The 15,821-nt window shown below is 42.5% G+C and overlaps 1 protein-coding gene across 6 annotated transcripts in view; it reads right to left on the bottom strand.

Moving 5' to 3' along the window:
* The window catches only part of LOC140738735 (semaphorin-3A-like), a 269,718-nt gene that overhangs the window by 122,596 nt on the left and 131,301 nt on the right, over positions 1 to 15,821 (bottom strand). For all 6 annotated transcript variants that reach the window (XM_073066471.1, XM_073066473.1, XM_073066475.1 and 3 more), the window contains exon 3: positions 4,691 to 4,851. In XM_073066471.1, coding sequence (XP_072922572.1) covers positions 4,691 to 4,851 — 161 coding nt within the window. The remainder of the gene's footprint in view (positions 1 to 4,690; positions 4,852 to 15,821) is intronic.

Below are 15,821 nucleotides of genomic sequence, written 5' to 3'. Positions count from 1 at the left end.
GGACCTGAGAACACAGATCCAGAACGCTGAGTGTGGTGTCAAGAGAGCTTTTAGCTCATTGGCTTTCATAGCCAGAATACTGACCACAGGAGTTGGGATGTTACGTTGAAGTTGAAAAAGACGTTAGTGAGCCCAAATTTGGAGTATCTTGTGCAGTTCTGGGCACCTACCAATAAGAAAAATATTAATAAGATTAAAAGAGCGCAGAGAAAATTCACAACAGTATTGCCAGGGCTTGAGGACCAGAATTATAGGGAAAGGTTAAATAGGCTAGTATTTTATTCCCAGGAGCATCGGAGAATGAGAAGAGATTTGAGAGAAGTATACAAATTAATAGACAGAGTCAATGCAGGCAGGCTTTTTCCACTGAGGTAGGGTGAGACTAGAACTAGAGGTTCAGGATGGGTCGATGGACTAGGCCAAATAATATGTACTAGATGGGCTGAAAGTCCTGTTTCTGTGCTGTAGTGCTCTCCAACTCTAATTTTAATGTTCCGATGAAGTCACCTCTCATTCTTAGTTTTAGCAAGTTTAGAGCATGTATTGTCAATCTCTGTAAAGTAACCCCCATCACACAGCCACATCACTCCACACTTTCATAAGTAAAGTAGCAATCGTTATAATGTTCCATGTCTCTCAGTCTCACTATGTAGGAATATACTGTACTCCACATATGAAATTCAGTTCCATCAAAAACTCGATAGTGGCCAATGTACACTCACTACATAATCGTACAATTAGTTCAAGCAACCAAGCTCGAAGTTCAAAGTAAAGTACATATACGTCACCATATACTACCCTGAGATTCATTTTCTTGAGGGCATACTCAGTAAATTCAAGAAGTACAACAGAATCAATGAAAGACCAATGTGCAAACAACAAACTGTGAAAAGTAAAGAGAAATAATGATAATAAATAAATAAATAAGCAATAACTATCAGGAACATGAGATGAAGAGTTATTGAAAATGAGTCCACAGGTTGTGGGAACAGTTCACTGTTGGGGCAAGTGAAGTTGAATAAAGTTATCCCTCTGGTTCAAGAGCCTGATGGTTGAGGGGCAGTAACTGTTTCTGAACCTGATGGTGTGGGTCCTGAGGCTCCTGTACCTTCTTCCTGATGGCAGCAATGAGAAGAGAGCATGGTCTGGGTGGTGTGGGTCCTTAATGATGACGCAGCTTTCCTATCACAGGCCCAATAATGGGGAGGGCTTTACCAGCATGGACTGGCTTATCCATTACGTTTTGTAGGATTTTCCGAAAGATGAAGTTTTAATAACTAATATTGTGAATGGTATACTGGAGATTGAGTTGGAGGTACTCAGAGGACGATGATTCTTGGTGGGGTAGGAAGCTGCTGGTAAGTCTTCTACAAATGACAAGGCTGAGCATCTAGGACCCATTAGATACTTACTACAAGTGTGCTACGGCAGGTAAACCTCTCAAATACCATCACCAAGTGGTTAGATTTAGACACAACCATATTTCAGCGTGTCTCATTCTAACCTTAACCTACTTATTATCAGTACTTTTTAAAAAGATGATGAAAGAGTAGATAAAGGACTTGTTATAAATCATGCTGACACTTCAACATTATTTGAAGATTTAATTGATAGTTAAGATGCATTTTTAACATGTGATTGGTGAGTGTGCATGTCACCAACTCAGATGATCATAGGACAACTTCCAGAGACTTCACCAGCATCTGCTGCTGTATGATGTTTTATCAACACCATCAGTAACCCTGATATGGTTTCTAATAGTTATTACATCTGAATCAAACAGTGCCTGCAAATTCAGCATTGGATTCCTCAGCAACATAAGAGAGCATTGTTGATTGTAAACATAATTATGAGGGTTATAGATCAGGTAAGTGCAAGCAGGCTTTCTCCGCGGAGGTCGCGTGAGACTGGAACTAGAGGTCATGGGTTAAGGGTGAAAGGTGAAATGTTTAAAGGGAACATGAATGGGAACTTCACTCAGAGGGTCATAAGAATGTGGAATGAACTGCCAGGTGGAAGTGGTGGATGTGGATTCAATTGCAATATTTAAGAGAAACTTGGATAGGTACATGGATGGGAAGGATATGGAGGGCTATATTCTGGGTGCAAGTCTTTGGAAGTCGGCAGATTAATAGTTCAGCACAGATTAAATGGGCCAAAGGGCCTGTTTCTGTGCTGCAGTGTTCTATGACTATGAAAAAAATTCTGTTATAAATTTGCTGATAACACTTCATTGACTCAGTTGAGTTGTTATGTGGACCGTGGGTGTTAATGGGAAAGTAAGTTGGTCAGAAGACAGACTTGGATAAATTGGGTAGACAATGAAGTCGTTGAGTCACAGAGTAATACAGCATGGAAACAGGCCCTTTAGCCCAACTTGTTAGTCCTATTTGCCCGTGCTTGGCTTTTCAGAAGTTCACTGAAAGCATACTGTATCATTTGAACTTCTCAGGGAAGATGAGGGCTCCTGTTGATGAGATCTGGAATCTTAAACACTAAGTCAGGTATGTGAACATGGAGCTTCAGCGGATAAAGGCAGAGCCAACAGTTCTGACCATCTCCTTCCAGCCCGTGAGTTAGCAACACCTCAGCAACAACCGTCTTGTCATGATCTTAGGTTGTGCAAGGCCCACTACATTGTAAAGTACATTTGTACAACACACAGGCCAGGCAGTATCTATAAGGAGAAGCACTGTCGACATTTCAGGCCGAGACCCTTCGTCAGGACTATAACCCTTTGTTATAGATGCTGCCTGGTCTGCTGTGTTCTACCAGCATTTTGTGTGTGTTGTTTGAATTTCCAGCATCTGCAGATTTCCTCGTGTTTGCAAAATACATTTGAAATGTGTTTGTTAAACATCATAGCCAATCTGTGCACTGCAAGCTCTCACAGATAATGATCAGAATTTATTTTTTGTGATATTGTGCAGGTAAAGAAAGTTTGAAAATCAGTCCTGATGATGGGTGTTGGCCCCGAACAACAACTCTTTATTCCTCTCCATAGATGCTGACTGTCCTGCTGAGTTTGTGTGTGTTATTCTGGATCTGCAGCATCTGCATAATCTCTTATGTTCATGAGGAATGTTCTCTCTACAACAGAAATCCTCAATGGAGATTGGATGGGATTTTCAACGTGACGGTAAATATGGAAAGTTTGCTTCCTCTATTTGTTTAATTGGGAAGTTACTTAGAGACGGAGGTCTCACCAGAAGGCTGGGCTGCGATACCTTTCCGTGAGGAGCTGTTGAAATGGTAATTGGAGCAGATTTTGTGAGAGGAGTTCGGGGAGTGGATGCAGAGACAGACAGGGAATTGGAATTCGAACCAGACTGTAATCAGTCGTACAGCTGAAGAGGCAAGGGCACGTCTGCAGCAACCACAAGCCAATGATTGGCAGCCTACAGTCGCTTCTAGCATTCAGATGTCTTTCACATCAGATGCTAAACCTCCTGTAAATCTGCAAACCTGATGCCTACCACGTCCTGCCCCTCCACCGCTCACTCCAATCCCCCCCCAGTAACAAATACAATTAGCTTCTGCTAAAGTGATACAGTTTGCCAGAATTAATGCTCAGAAATCACGCATGGTTGACAGTATTTGGGGAGAGGTCTCAGCTGGTGCCTGGTGTGTGGAAATGCATCCAGCAATGGGCGCCGAGGGGAATGTAGAGAAGGGAGGGTGTAAGGAAAACACCAACTCGTGATGGGGGTCTTAACGATTAATTTCAAACCCCCTCTGTCGTTTCTGAGGCAGGACCCAATGCTCAGCTCCTCACAGCATGCCATTACCCAAAATTACCCAATGGGGTGTCAGATCTATGGATTGATGTGCTCAGTTCTGGTCACCTCATTAGAGAAAGGGTGTGGAAGCTTTACAGAGAGTGCAGAGGAGATTTACCAGGATGCTGCCCGGATTAGAGAGCACGTCTTATGAGGATAGGTTGAGCGAGTTAGGGCTTTTCTCTCTGGAGAGGAGACAGAGGGTGGTGAACTTGTGGATTTTTTTTTAACCACAGGCAGCTGTGGCGGCCAGCTTATAGGGTGTGCTTAAAGCAGAGATTGAAATTTTCTTGATTGGCCACGACATCATAGGTTACATGGAGAAGGCCAGGGGGTGGGGCTGAGGACGATCAGCCATGACTAAATGGTAGAGCATATTCGATGGGCCAAGTGGCCTAATTCTGCTCTTATGCCATATGGTCTTATAGACTTGATAGAAATGTGCAGTTGATAAGAGTCATACACTGAATGGGCATCTAAATACTTTTTTTCCCAAGGCATTAAAACATCTAAAACAAGGAGACATAATTTTAAGGTGGTCGGAGGAAAGTACTGGGGGATGTCAGAGGTAAATTCTTTAAACAGAGAGTAATGGGTGCATGGGATGCCTGCCAAGGGTGGTGCTAGAGACTGGTACATTAGGGACATTTAAGAAACTCTTATAAATAAGCAGGAAAATGGGGTTGAGGAAGATAATAAATCAGCCATGATTGAATGGAAGAGCAGACCTGATGAGGCAAATGGTCTAATTATGTTCCTCTGTCTTATGGTCTGCTGGATAACAGAAAAATGCAGGATGGAAAAGTTAGATTGATCTTAATAGTAGATTAAAAGGTTAGCACAACATCGTGGGCTGAAAGGCCTGTATGTGTTGTAATCAATGTTTTATGTCCTAATGCACAAGGACTTACCTTTAATACGTCCTTGGTAACGTCGATCAGATTCAAAGAGAAGATGTGGTCTTTGGCTCCAACAAAGAGTCTGCTTCGCTCCTCATCGAGCAGGAACGTTTGGTAACTGGAGCTGTTTGCAATGCCTCCAAAGGTGATGATGTTGTTCAATTCAGTCATTTCTGCAGGGAAGAGGGAAAAGAAATACTGAGTTAAAAAAATCGAATTAGTTCAGTGACGCTGATTGACAGGAAGCTGGCACGTTATGCTTTGAACAAGCCTACAAAGGTCTTGGAGGCTTTGCAACTTTGAATGTACAAGGATCTGGAGGGGGGATTTTTTAAGACAGGAATGCTTTCAAGTTGTTCATAATAATATTGCCTGGAGGTAAAATTTCAGGCCATAAATGCACTCTCTGTGTTAGAGTGGTTTCTGAGACTGCGGCTGAATGTCTCTTTGGTTCTTTGGTGACAGAAAATGTGCTGGAGATTCTTATTTTCACCACTCCCTACACATTAAATAACAGAGTGTTGATGGAGCTCCCCCAGTGAAGATAAAACCTATTACCACCTTTCCACCCAACAGTTTCTGGAGCTGTTCAGAGACGGAAGACACCACTATGGTCAGGAATTGTATAATCAAGGACCTCTGAGATGCTGCATGGTGGTTATAACTGAGCAGCAGATGGATGGAGATGAGTCCTCAGAAGTGGAGAGGGTCATTTGGCGTTATCGTATCAGAGGATCTGTCCTGAGACCAGTATGTACATGCCAACACAAAGGAGGCCTCTACTCTCCTAGAAGATTGCACAGAGTTGGCATCTCACCTGTCAGGTTGCATCATGCCCTGGTATGGAAACACCAATGCCCAGGAACAGAAAAGACTACAGAAAGTGGTTGATACAACTCTGTCCGTCATTGGCAAAGCCCTCCCAACCGCCGAACATATTTACCTGGAGCTCGGCCATAAGAAAGCAGCACCCACCATCAAGTCCACCCCCACCATCCAGGCAATGCTCTCTTCTCACTGCTGGAGAACTGGAGTCTCAGGGCACACACCACCGGGTTCACCCATTGATTACCCCATAGCCGTCAGGCTCCTGAACCAGTGTCGGTAATTCCACTCACCACAACTGAGCTGGTTCTACGACCCACAGTCACATTTTCAATGACTCTGCAGCTCATGTTCTCAGATTATTTATTTATTTGCAAAAATTCTCTTCTTTTGTACGTTGGTTGTTTGTCAACCTTTGTTTATGTACAGTTTTTCACAAATTCTACTGAATTTCTTTATTTTTCTGCAAATGCCTGCAAAATATGAATCTCAAGATAGTATATGGCAACGTAGAAGTACCTTGAAAATAAATTTACTTTGACTTCATGGTTACTGCTCCCCAAAGTCCGTGCACAGTAACATTGAAAGCAACTGGGAGTTGCTTCACTGAATTCTCAAATGACCACATTAAGCTTCCTCCCACTTGTTCCATTGTACTTATTCTTTCAAAGTTGTCTAACAACAAAGGTTCTCCACTACTGCCTTCCCAGTGTGACCTGACACCTTGACAATGACCCCCTCTCCACATACATAGTACTGCGTAGTATCAATTCATGATGGCCTCGGGCTCCTTTGCCACCCAGGGAGAATAAGTTCTTCCTGGTCACTGATTATTACCCATCATAGAGAATACAACGAGGCAAGTATAACTGAGGTCCACTGTCTCTATCAACTGCTCAATTAAGTCCTGCTAAAAGCCTTTGATTCCTGACTTAACCATCTGTTCCTGAGCTCCACTCTTCTTTTCTGCACACAATCAATGCAGTAAAGTATAGGGAACAGCTGAAATGTGGTTCCAGGGGAACCCACAGAGCTGTATCAGGATCAGATTGCACATCATACACATACACAGTCTATCTGACGACGAAGGCATTTCCTATCCCTCCAACTGAGCAGTTAAACTTGGCTCTTCACATTTCTGTCTGAGTCATCATTGGGGCACCAAGATTCAAGATAGTTTAATGTCATTTCCAGTACGAGTGTAAAGGTGAATGAAATAATTGTTACTCTAGATCCGATGTGTCACGGGTAAACATACTAGGATAAAGAACATTACTAGAGAGAAGGTTCTTGGGAGACTGAAAGGTCTGAAGATAGATAAATCTCCTGGACCAGATGGTGAACACCCCAGGGATCTGAAAGAGATGGCTGAAGAGATCATGGAGGCATTAGTAACTATCTTTCAAGAATCACTAGATCCTGGAATGGTTCTGGAAGACTGGAAAATTGCAAATGCCATTCCACTCTTCAAGAAAGGAGAGAGGCAGAAGAAAGGAAACTATAGGCCAGTTAGTCCGACTTCAGTGGTTGGGAAGATGTTGGAGTCAATTATTAAGGATGAATTGTCAGGATACTTGGAGGCACATGACAAAATAGGCTGTAGTCAGTGTCATTTCCTCAATGGAAAACCTTGCCTGACAAATCTGTTGGAATTCTTTGAAAAAATAACAAGTTGGATCGACAAAGGAGGATCAGTTGATGTTGTATACTTGGATTTTTAGAAGGTCTTTGACACACATGAGGCTGCTTTACAAGCTATAAGCCGATGGTATTACAGGAAAGATATTAGCATGGATAAAGCAGTGGCAGATTGGCAAGAGGCAAAGAGTTGAAATAAAGGGAACATTTGCTGGCTGGCTGCTGGTGACTAGTGGTGTCCACAGGGGTCTGTGCTGGGACCGATTCTTTTTACATTATATATCAATGATTTGGATGATGGAATTGATGGCTTTGCAGATGATATGAAGATAGGTGGAGGGGCAGGTAGCTTTAAGTAAGTAGGAGGCTACAGAAGAGACAGATTAAGAGAATGGACAAAGAAATGATAGATGGAATGCAGTGTCAGGAAGAGTAGAAGAAAGAAAAAGGTAGCCTATTTTCTAAATGGAGAGAAAATACATTAAAAACCAAGGTGCAAAGGGAGTTGGGAGTGCTTGTGCAGGATTCCCTGAAGGTTAATATGCAGGTTGAATCTGTGGTGAGGAAGACAAGTGTGATGTTAGCATTCATTTCAAGATGACTAGTATATAAAAGTAAGGATGTGATGTTGAGACTTTATAAAGCACCATGAGGTCTCACTTGGAGTATTGTGAGCAGTTTTGGGCCCCTGATCTTAGAAAGGATGTGCTAAAGTTGGAGAAGATTCAAAAGAGGTTCACAAAAATGGATTCAATAGCTTGTCATATGAAGATTGTTTGATAGTTCTGGACTTGCATTCAGAATTCAGAAAAATGAGAGATAACCTAATTGAAACCTATCGAATTTCGAAAGGCCTTCATAGAGTGGATGTGGAGAGGATGTTTCCTGTGGTCGGAAAGTCTAAGACCAGAGGACACTGCTTCAGAATAGAATGGCGTAGTTTCAGAATGGAGATGAGGAGGAATTTCTTTAGCCAGAGTGGTGAATCTGTGGAATTCTTTGCCATGGCAGTTGTGGTGGCCAAGTCTTTATGTAAACGTATCTAAGGCAGAGGTTGATAGATTCTTGTTTGGTCAGGGGATTAAGGAATGTGGGGAGAGGCAGGAGGTTGGAGCTGAGGAAAATTGGATCAATCATGATGAAATGGCAGAGCAGACTCAATGAGACAAATGACCGAATTTTGTCTAATGGTGTTATAGTCTAATGCAATAATAAAAACACAATAACTATAAATACTTAAGATAGCTTATATACATGGAGTGATTGGATGCCCATAAGCTGACACAAGGCACAGGAGTGTCTGTACGTGAGGTGACTCTGACAGGAAATGAGAAATTAGTGTTGGTGGAGTGGTGGGGGGTGGAGATGGAGAAGGTCAATAACTTTAAATTCCCTGGCACTATCAAATCAGATGATCTGCCCTGGGTCTCTCACATAACAGGCATCACAATGGAAGCATGACAGTGCCTCTCCTCTCTTAGAAGTTTACGCAGATTCGGCATGTCATCTAAAATTCTAACAAACTTCTACAGATGCACAGTGGAAGGTATCCTGACTGGTAGCATCAAGGACCCACACTCCAAGCCATGCGCTTTTCTTGCTTTACCATCAGGAAGGAGGTACAGGAGCTTTAGGTTCCAAACTAACAAGCTCAGAAACAGTTATTACTCTACAACTATCAGACTCTTGAACCAACTTGATAACTTCACTCACCTCAACTCTGAACTGATTCCATATCCTACAGACTCACTTTCAAGGTCTCTACAACTTATGTTCTTAATATTATTTATTTTTTATCTGCACAATTAGTCTTTTTTTTTGCACTTTGGTTATTTACCAGTCTGTGTTTATGTAGTTTTTCATAAATTCTATTGTATTTGTAAATTTTCCTGTAAACACCAGCAAGAAAATGAATTTTGAGGTAGTGTATGGTAAGATATATGTACTTTACTTTGACTTCGATTTTAAGTCTGTGACCCGGACTCCTCGAGACATACCTGCGTTCAGGTGTGCAGGTGTGGGCAGGTGCAGTAGGTGTTGGCTGCTGTTATGAAGTTGGTTACAGCTTTGAAAGTGTAATTGTTACACGCCAAGTTTTCTAATGATGGAATTTTCTCCTTTCATGACACTGACAAATCCGATAATTATTTCCTTTGTGATGCATTTTTTTTAGTCTGACTGCTAGTTATATTTAGCTCACAGTTCTAGTGAGGTTTAATGCTCAGGTTCTCTCTGGGATCTAGACAAAGCATTTCAGTGCATCAGCCCACTGATCCCTGCACAGCTGTGACGAGTACAGAAGATACAAAGAGGAGTCAGACATGGATTCATGAAGAAACTGAGCTACAAGGTTTTCCACAAGAGTTGGACTCTGTCCATTACTCAGACTACACAAAGCAATGTCAGGTTTCAAAGAGGAAATGTAACACTCCACCCTGGGGTCTCACTGGTAAATATTGTGCCACACTGGAAGATTTAGACATGATGAGCAGAGAAAGGGAAGTCCTGGCTTGCCCAGGAGCAATCCAAGTAAGCGAATGCCTCTGCACGTGCTCTTCACATTCTTTGACTCTGCCATCCAGAACAGCTTCCACTACTTTGGCATTTCCACCTTCTTCTAGCTTCTCCAATCTTTCACAATTTTATTTGCTCTCTTCGAAATATCTTTCCATCTCTCTCCTTGATGGTCAGATCTTACTGACCTAAAAATTGTCCTCTACTGTCCTACCCTCATTTGCTTGACCTATTGCTCCAGATAAATAGGTCCCCACTGTATGCCGCCCTCAGTGCTAACATACTGAAACAGTCAAGCTTGGGTAAGAGGCTACCCAAGGACACATTGTGATGGTATTGGGTTTGCTGACCACAAAGTTCTAAACTCAAATGAAGATCCTAAGCTTTATCTGATACAGATAGCTACAGGGAGGCTGTATTGTCATCACCTACTCTTCAAAGAATAGTTTACTTCCCTGTTTATCTTCCACAGTGAGTTTACCTGTAAATACTCACTATTCGAGCTGTGAGTCCCCCCTCCCTACTAAGGTGGAGTTACTTCCAGCTAACAAAGCAGTTTAAATACAGTTCATTTATGCTCAGTGATAGTTAAATTTAAATACAATTCTTAAAACACATTTAAAACTAATAGAGGATGTCTATCTTATAAAAGATTTTCAAATTATAAATTATTTCTAAAACACAAAGGATTTCCAAAACACATGTACAATTCCTATAAGCTAAAAGGACATACCAGTAAGTTGCAGATGAACAAATCAGCCACTGGTGAAATCAAAGGCAGTAGAATGAAGTTCATTTCACCCTCTGTTTCTATCATTCTTCTTGATGTTCCCAGATCATTGCTAAAAAGCTGGACTGTTCTTTATGTTTATACTGTTTTTTTCTGCCACTTGGGTGACTTCATACACATGTTTTCAGATACGCTTTCAAACAGGTGGTCTAAAAGCTTCTGGGGAAAGAGTTCCCATGTACCCACAGTCATTGCTGTGAATGCTGACTCTCTGAGTACACACACCTTCCAACCATTAATAGATTATCTATTTGATGTGCTAAGTGATAGTATCAATCTGGTCTGCAAGTTTTCTTGAACTAAATAACTTTGCCAGAATTGGCTAATTTGAAACAAGCCTAATTAACATAAACCATTATCTTACACTGTATCTCTAGCATGGGTGCTGTGGGCCAGCAAGTTTGTGTGCTCTGTAGGTGGTGTTATTTGTTTGAAAAGCTGTCCTTTTAACTTCATACTGATTATTGTTTGACAGTTACATTAAGAACTGAAGACTGGCTCCCGTTTACAATAAGAAGCTAAACAAAGAATACTGGTTGGAAGCTTAACTTAACTCTTTGATCTTTAGAAGTCAGCTGCCATGTTTAGGAAGTTGAGCTTGGAAAAAAGAAAAGCCACCTGGCTCTAGTCAGTGAATATCTGTCACAACACCAGCTTTTGTTTGCCTCTCAGTGCCATTTTAAAGAGAGGCCTCAGCTTGGGACCCCACCAAGAATGAGAGACCAGCAGTTTTTCACCACTCCCTCCAGCACTGGATAGTCAGCCACATATATATCAAGCCTGGGTTCTCCATCATTCTCTGGAGAGAGTGTGGACAGTAACCCTTTCAATACCTCTCTGTACCCAGATCCACAGCCCATTTCATGCAATAGAACCAGTGTGCTGGAGAAGATAGATGGAAAGGCTGAATAATAGCATAGAGGTTAGCACAACACTTTTACAGTGCCAGCTACACAGGTTCAATTCCCGCTGCTGCCTTAAGGTGTTTGTAAGTTCTTCCCATGACTGCGGGGGTTTCGTCCAAGTGTTCAGGTTTCCTCCCGCAGTCCAAAGACGGACTGGTTGGCTGGTTAATTAGTCATTATAAATTGTCCCATGATTAGGCTAGGATTAAAATTGGAGGATTGCTGGCTGATGCAGCACACTGTATGTCAATAAATAAATAATCTGAAATTATATGAACAGTATATAAAATTATGAGGGGTTTAGATGGGGTGAATGATGTGGGCTTTTTCTCCTCAGGTTGTATGAGACTAAAACTAGATGCCATGGATTTATGCTGAAAGGTAAAATATGTAAGGGAAAACTTAGGGGGAAATTCTTTACTCTGAGGGTGGTGCAAGTGTGAAATGAACTGCCAAAGAAAGTGTTGGATGCAGGTTTAACTGTAACATTTAAGGGAAGTTTGGATAGTCATAAAATGGATTGAAGGGATATTGAGGGCAATGGTGCAGGTGTAGGTTGATGGATTGGACTGAAGACCAGGTTGGCATGGACTAGATGGGCCAAAGGGCCTGTGCTGCAGTGCTCTATGACTGTGCACCCTTCCGTGCACCCACTACCCCAACTGGGAGAGGACTGGTTGAGTTTGGGTGCCCTGTTGATACCCCACCTGCGTTTGGAACTCAGAGAATCAAAGTCAGCAGTAGCAGTTGAAAATCATTCAACTCTTTGGGCTTGTTACACCATGGGATGGGATAAAGGCTGGCTCTTTTTCTTAATGAGTCAATCCCATCCTTCTCCACACACCCCTCCACACTTGTTGTATCTGGAAATATCTCCAACTCCTTAAACACATTTAGTGACTTGGTCTTCACATCCCTCTGTGGTAGAGAATTCCACAAGATCAGTGAAAATATTTCTCCGGACCCTGTCCCAGATCATCTGCTCCTCAAGTCCCCACAGTCCAACCTGTCTGTGGGTACAAATCGCACACTAGCTGAGGGCAAAATTCTGCAGATCTTGTTAACTTGAAATAAAACAGCAAACAACAGGAATGCTCAGTGGGTCAGGTAGCATCTGTGGAGAGAGAAACTGAGTCAATGTTTCTGGTCAAAGACCCAAATGTTTCCCTAACCCTAACCCTCATGTTTCAGGTCAAAAACCTTTCAGGAGACACGAGGAAAGTCAGAACTAAACAGGTTTTAAGATGTAGGGAAAGGAGACAGAGAGAGAACACAGTGCCTGTAAGGGCAGAGGGCAGCAGACACGAAGTGACAGGAGGTGAGAATGCAGGTTAGAATGGTTGTGTTGGAATTAACACAACAGAACGTAACTAAAACCTGCAAATCTCAAACTTTTTCCAGCTCTGACAGGATGTCATTAGCAGAAACACCAAATCCATTTCTCTTTCCAAAGACACTTCCTGACCTGCTGAGTTTTTTCCAGAATTTTTCTCATTTTACCTCAAACATCTGACTGGAACACACTTCCCCCCTCCGGGTCAAACATCCGACTGGAACACACTCCTCCCTGCCGGGTGGTTAGGCTAGAATGGGGATAGAGTTTCCAAACTGAGAAGAAACATTCCAAATGCCGAGGATAGAAATCCCATTCCTGAATGTGTCCAGAACAAACACTGCTTGTGGGTGCAGAGAGGTGGTTTGAATCCTAGCCAGCAGTGTCGTGGATGTTCTAACCGGGTCAGTTGTCACAGTGATCTAACCTGGTCCAGCTGGTGCAAAAACCCTTACAATTTAGATACGTGGATGGTGTGGAGCATTTTGACTGCTTACATCACAGCCTGGTTTGGAGGCTCCAATGGACAGGATCACAGGCGAATGCAAAGGGTTATAGACGCAATCAACTCCGTCACAAGGACAACCCTCCCACCATCAAGAGACAATGGCTCAAGAAGGCAACATCCATCACGGAGGACCCTCTCCGTCAGGGATATGCCCTCTTCTCATTACTACCGTCAAGGTGGAGGTACAGGAGCCTGAAGCCACACACTCAATGTTTCAGGAACAGCTTCTTCCCCTCCCCCATCAGATGTCTGAATGGACCATGACCTCACGAAAACTACCTCAGTATTTTGCTCCCTTTTTGCACTTCTTAAGAAATACGTCCTATTGAAGCATATCATAATTTGTTTTATGTATTGCACTGCACTGCTGCCACAAAACAACAAATTACACGACAAACGTCAGTGTTAGTTAATCTGATCCAGATTATCCCCCTCTGCCACATGTCTGAATGGTCCATGAACTCTACCTAGTTACTCATTTTTGCACTATTTATTTATTTTGTAGTTCATTGTGACTTAATGTCCTTGCACTGTACTGCTGCTGCAAAACAGTAAATTTCATGGCATAAAAATTCAATGGTGTTAAACCTGATTCTGATTCCAATTCAGATCCCACAAGCAAGGTTTGACCTGTGACTTTTCACAGCACTGAGGCACAGACGAATATCCCGAGGTGGTGGACAGTGTTTGGGTAGGTGGTGCAGCTACGCTTATAGAGTCATAGAGGACAGAAAGGGGGACCTAACTGGTTCACGCAGTCCGAGGTTCTTCGATAGTGGATGAAGAGAAACACTTCACATGGAATAGGAACTGAATATTAAACAGGAACATCAGTTCAGGAGGGCTGACGTTTGCAGCCATAGAACAGCAGGTATCACCGACAAAGGACAATGACCTAAAATGTAAAACTGGTTTCCCTCTCCACAGTTGCTGACTGATCTGCTGGAACTGCCTCACTCATTTCAGAATTCCAGCATGAGCAATTTGTTGATTTTCAATGGCTTTGACTTTATGACGTGGAGTAGCAGAGGTTTCAATAACAACACCAGGAGGAACCCGTCACTACGCCTTTCTTCCCTATTTTTCCACGGTTTTTGGAAGGATTGCCAGGATCCTTTGGTAATACGGGATTAATACCATCGACAAACCTGATAACATCGATAAGCTCAAATCAGAGCTTATACGGGTCAAAGATGACCTGGGATTCAGGACGGCTGGTGGCTACAGAATACCCTGTGAATGCAGGTGTACATTGTCTAGATGGGATGCACGGTGGAAACCCGCATCAAGAAACACAGGAGGTGTATCCGTTTGTGTTAGCCAGAGAAATCGGCAATAGCAGAACATTGCATTCGCAATGGACATAGAATTAAATTAGATGGCGCAAAACTACCGTGCTGTGCCAGTGGATTTTGGGACCTTACTAGCAAAGGAAGCCATTGAAATAAAACTAGAGGAAAAGAATTTTAACAAAGATGAGGGTCTCACTCGAAGAACTGGAATTCGATTATAGACAAGGTGGGGAAGTGGAAACCTGATTGGATGAGAACGAACCAATCAGGAAGGATGGACGATGGGGGTATAAATACCACCAGACTAGACATGCCCAGGCATCATCCCTGATGAAGATGGCAGAGTTTTTCATTGAAATGTCAGTTAAAATCGATGCCTGTACCTGGCTGGAAGCCAGAGAAGAGTTTATTCATCACCAGTGTAAGAGTTTATTACACTGGGAAAGCACTAAATTCTTTTTAAACAATTCAATACTTGTTGTATTACCCTAATGAAATTCCCTTGGGTAGTGAATAAGAGGCAACATACATTTATTTCATATTATTTTAAGCTGTAGTAATTTATTTGTTTATTCAGAGACACAGCACGATTACAGACCTTTCCGGACCAATGAAACCCGCTCTGCCCAATTACATTCATACAGTCAACCAATCTACTTCTTTGGAATGTGGGAGGAAACCAGAGCACATGGAGAAAACCCATATGGTTACGGGGAGAATGCACAAACTCCTCGCAGACAGCAGCAGAAACTGCCACTGCAATGGTGTGAATGAATGAACGAAATTTTATTTCGGTCAGTACAAACATAACAAAAAAGCATCATTTTGTGACACTAGCCACTACGCTACCATGCAATCCCCAGTTTGCTTTCTTATGTCTTGCTCTGTACCGCTGCCGCAGAACAACAAATTTTACAACATATGTCAGAGATAATAAAGCTACTCATCCTGACGGGGCAAACCTCGACACACGATGAGGCACAGCCTGGGAAAGTTCACTTTGGTTTTCACTGTTTGCCTGGCCGAGTTTGCTTCCCCACTCCCACCACGATCCTTTCATCTGCACAGAGAATCTACACAATTACCCTCGAAGTTTGTACTACGCCCTTACTAATATTCTCTGATATTTATTGAAAGCAAAGAGCATAGTCCAAGAATAATGAGACACAATCTTCAAGATCCTTTTGCGAAAAGCCTGTAGCAGTGCTTTAAGTACAGACGGGAACAGACTGATACAGTCAGTGGGTCTCTGCATTATTGTTGAAGACGAGCACTTTAACAATGCTAGTGAGGTCGCGTGCTCAGCAGTGGTTCAGGTACCAGGTCCTTAAGACAAAG

The sequence above is a fragment of the Hemitrygon akajei genome, chromosome 14 (assembly GCF_048418815.1).
Source record: "Hemitrygon akajei chromosome 14, sHemAka1.3, whole genome shotgun sequence".
NCBI classification, from domain to species: domain Eukaryota; kingdom Metazoa; phylum Chordata; class Chondrichthyes; order Myliobatiformes; family Dasyatidae; genus Hemitrygon; species Hemitrygon akajei.
The sequence above is the reverse complement of the archived record's forward strand: the minus strand, read 5'-3'. Positions and strand labels throughout refer to the sequence as shown.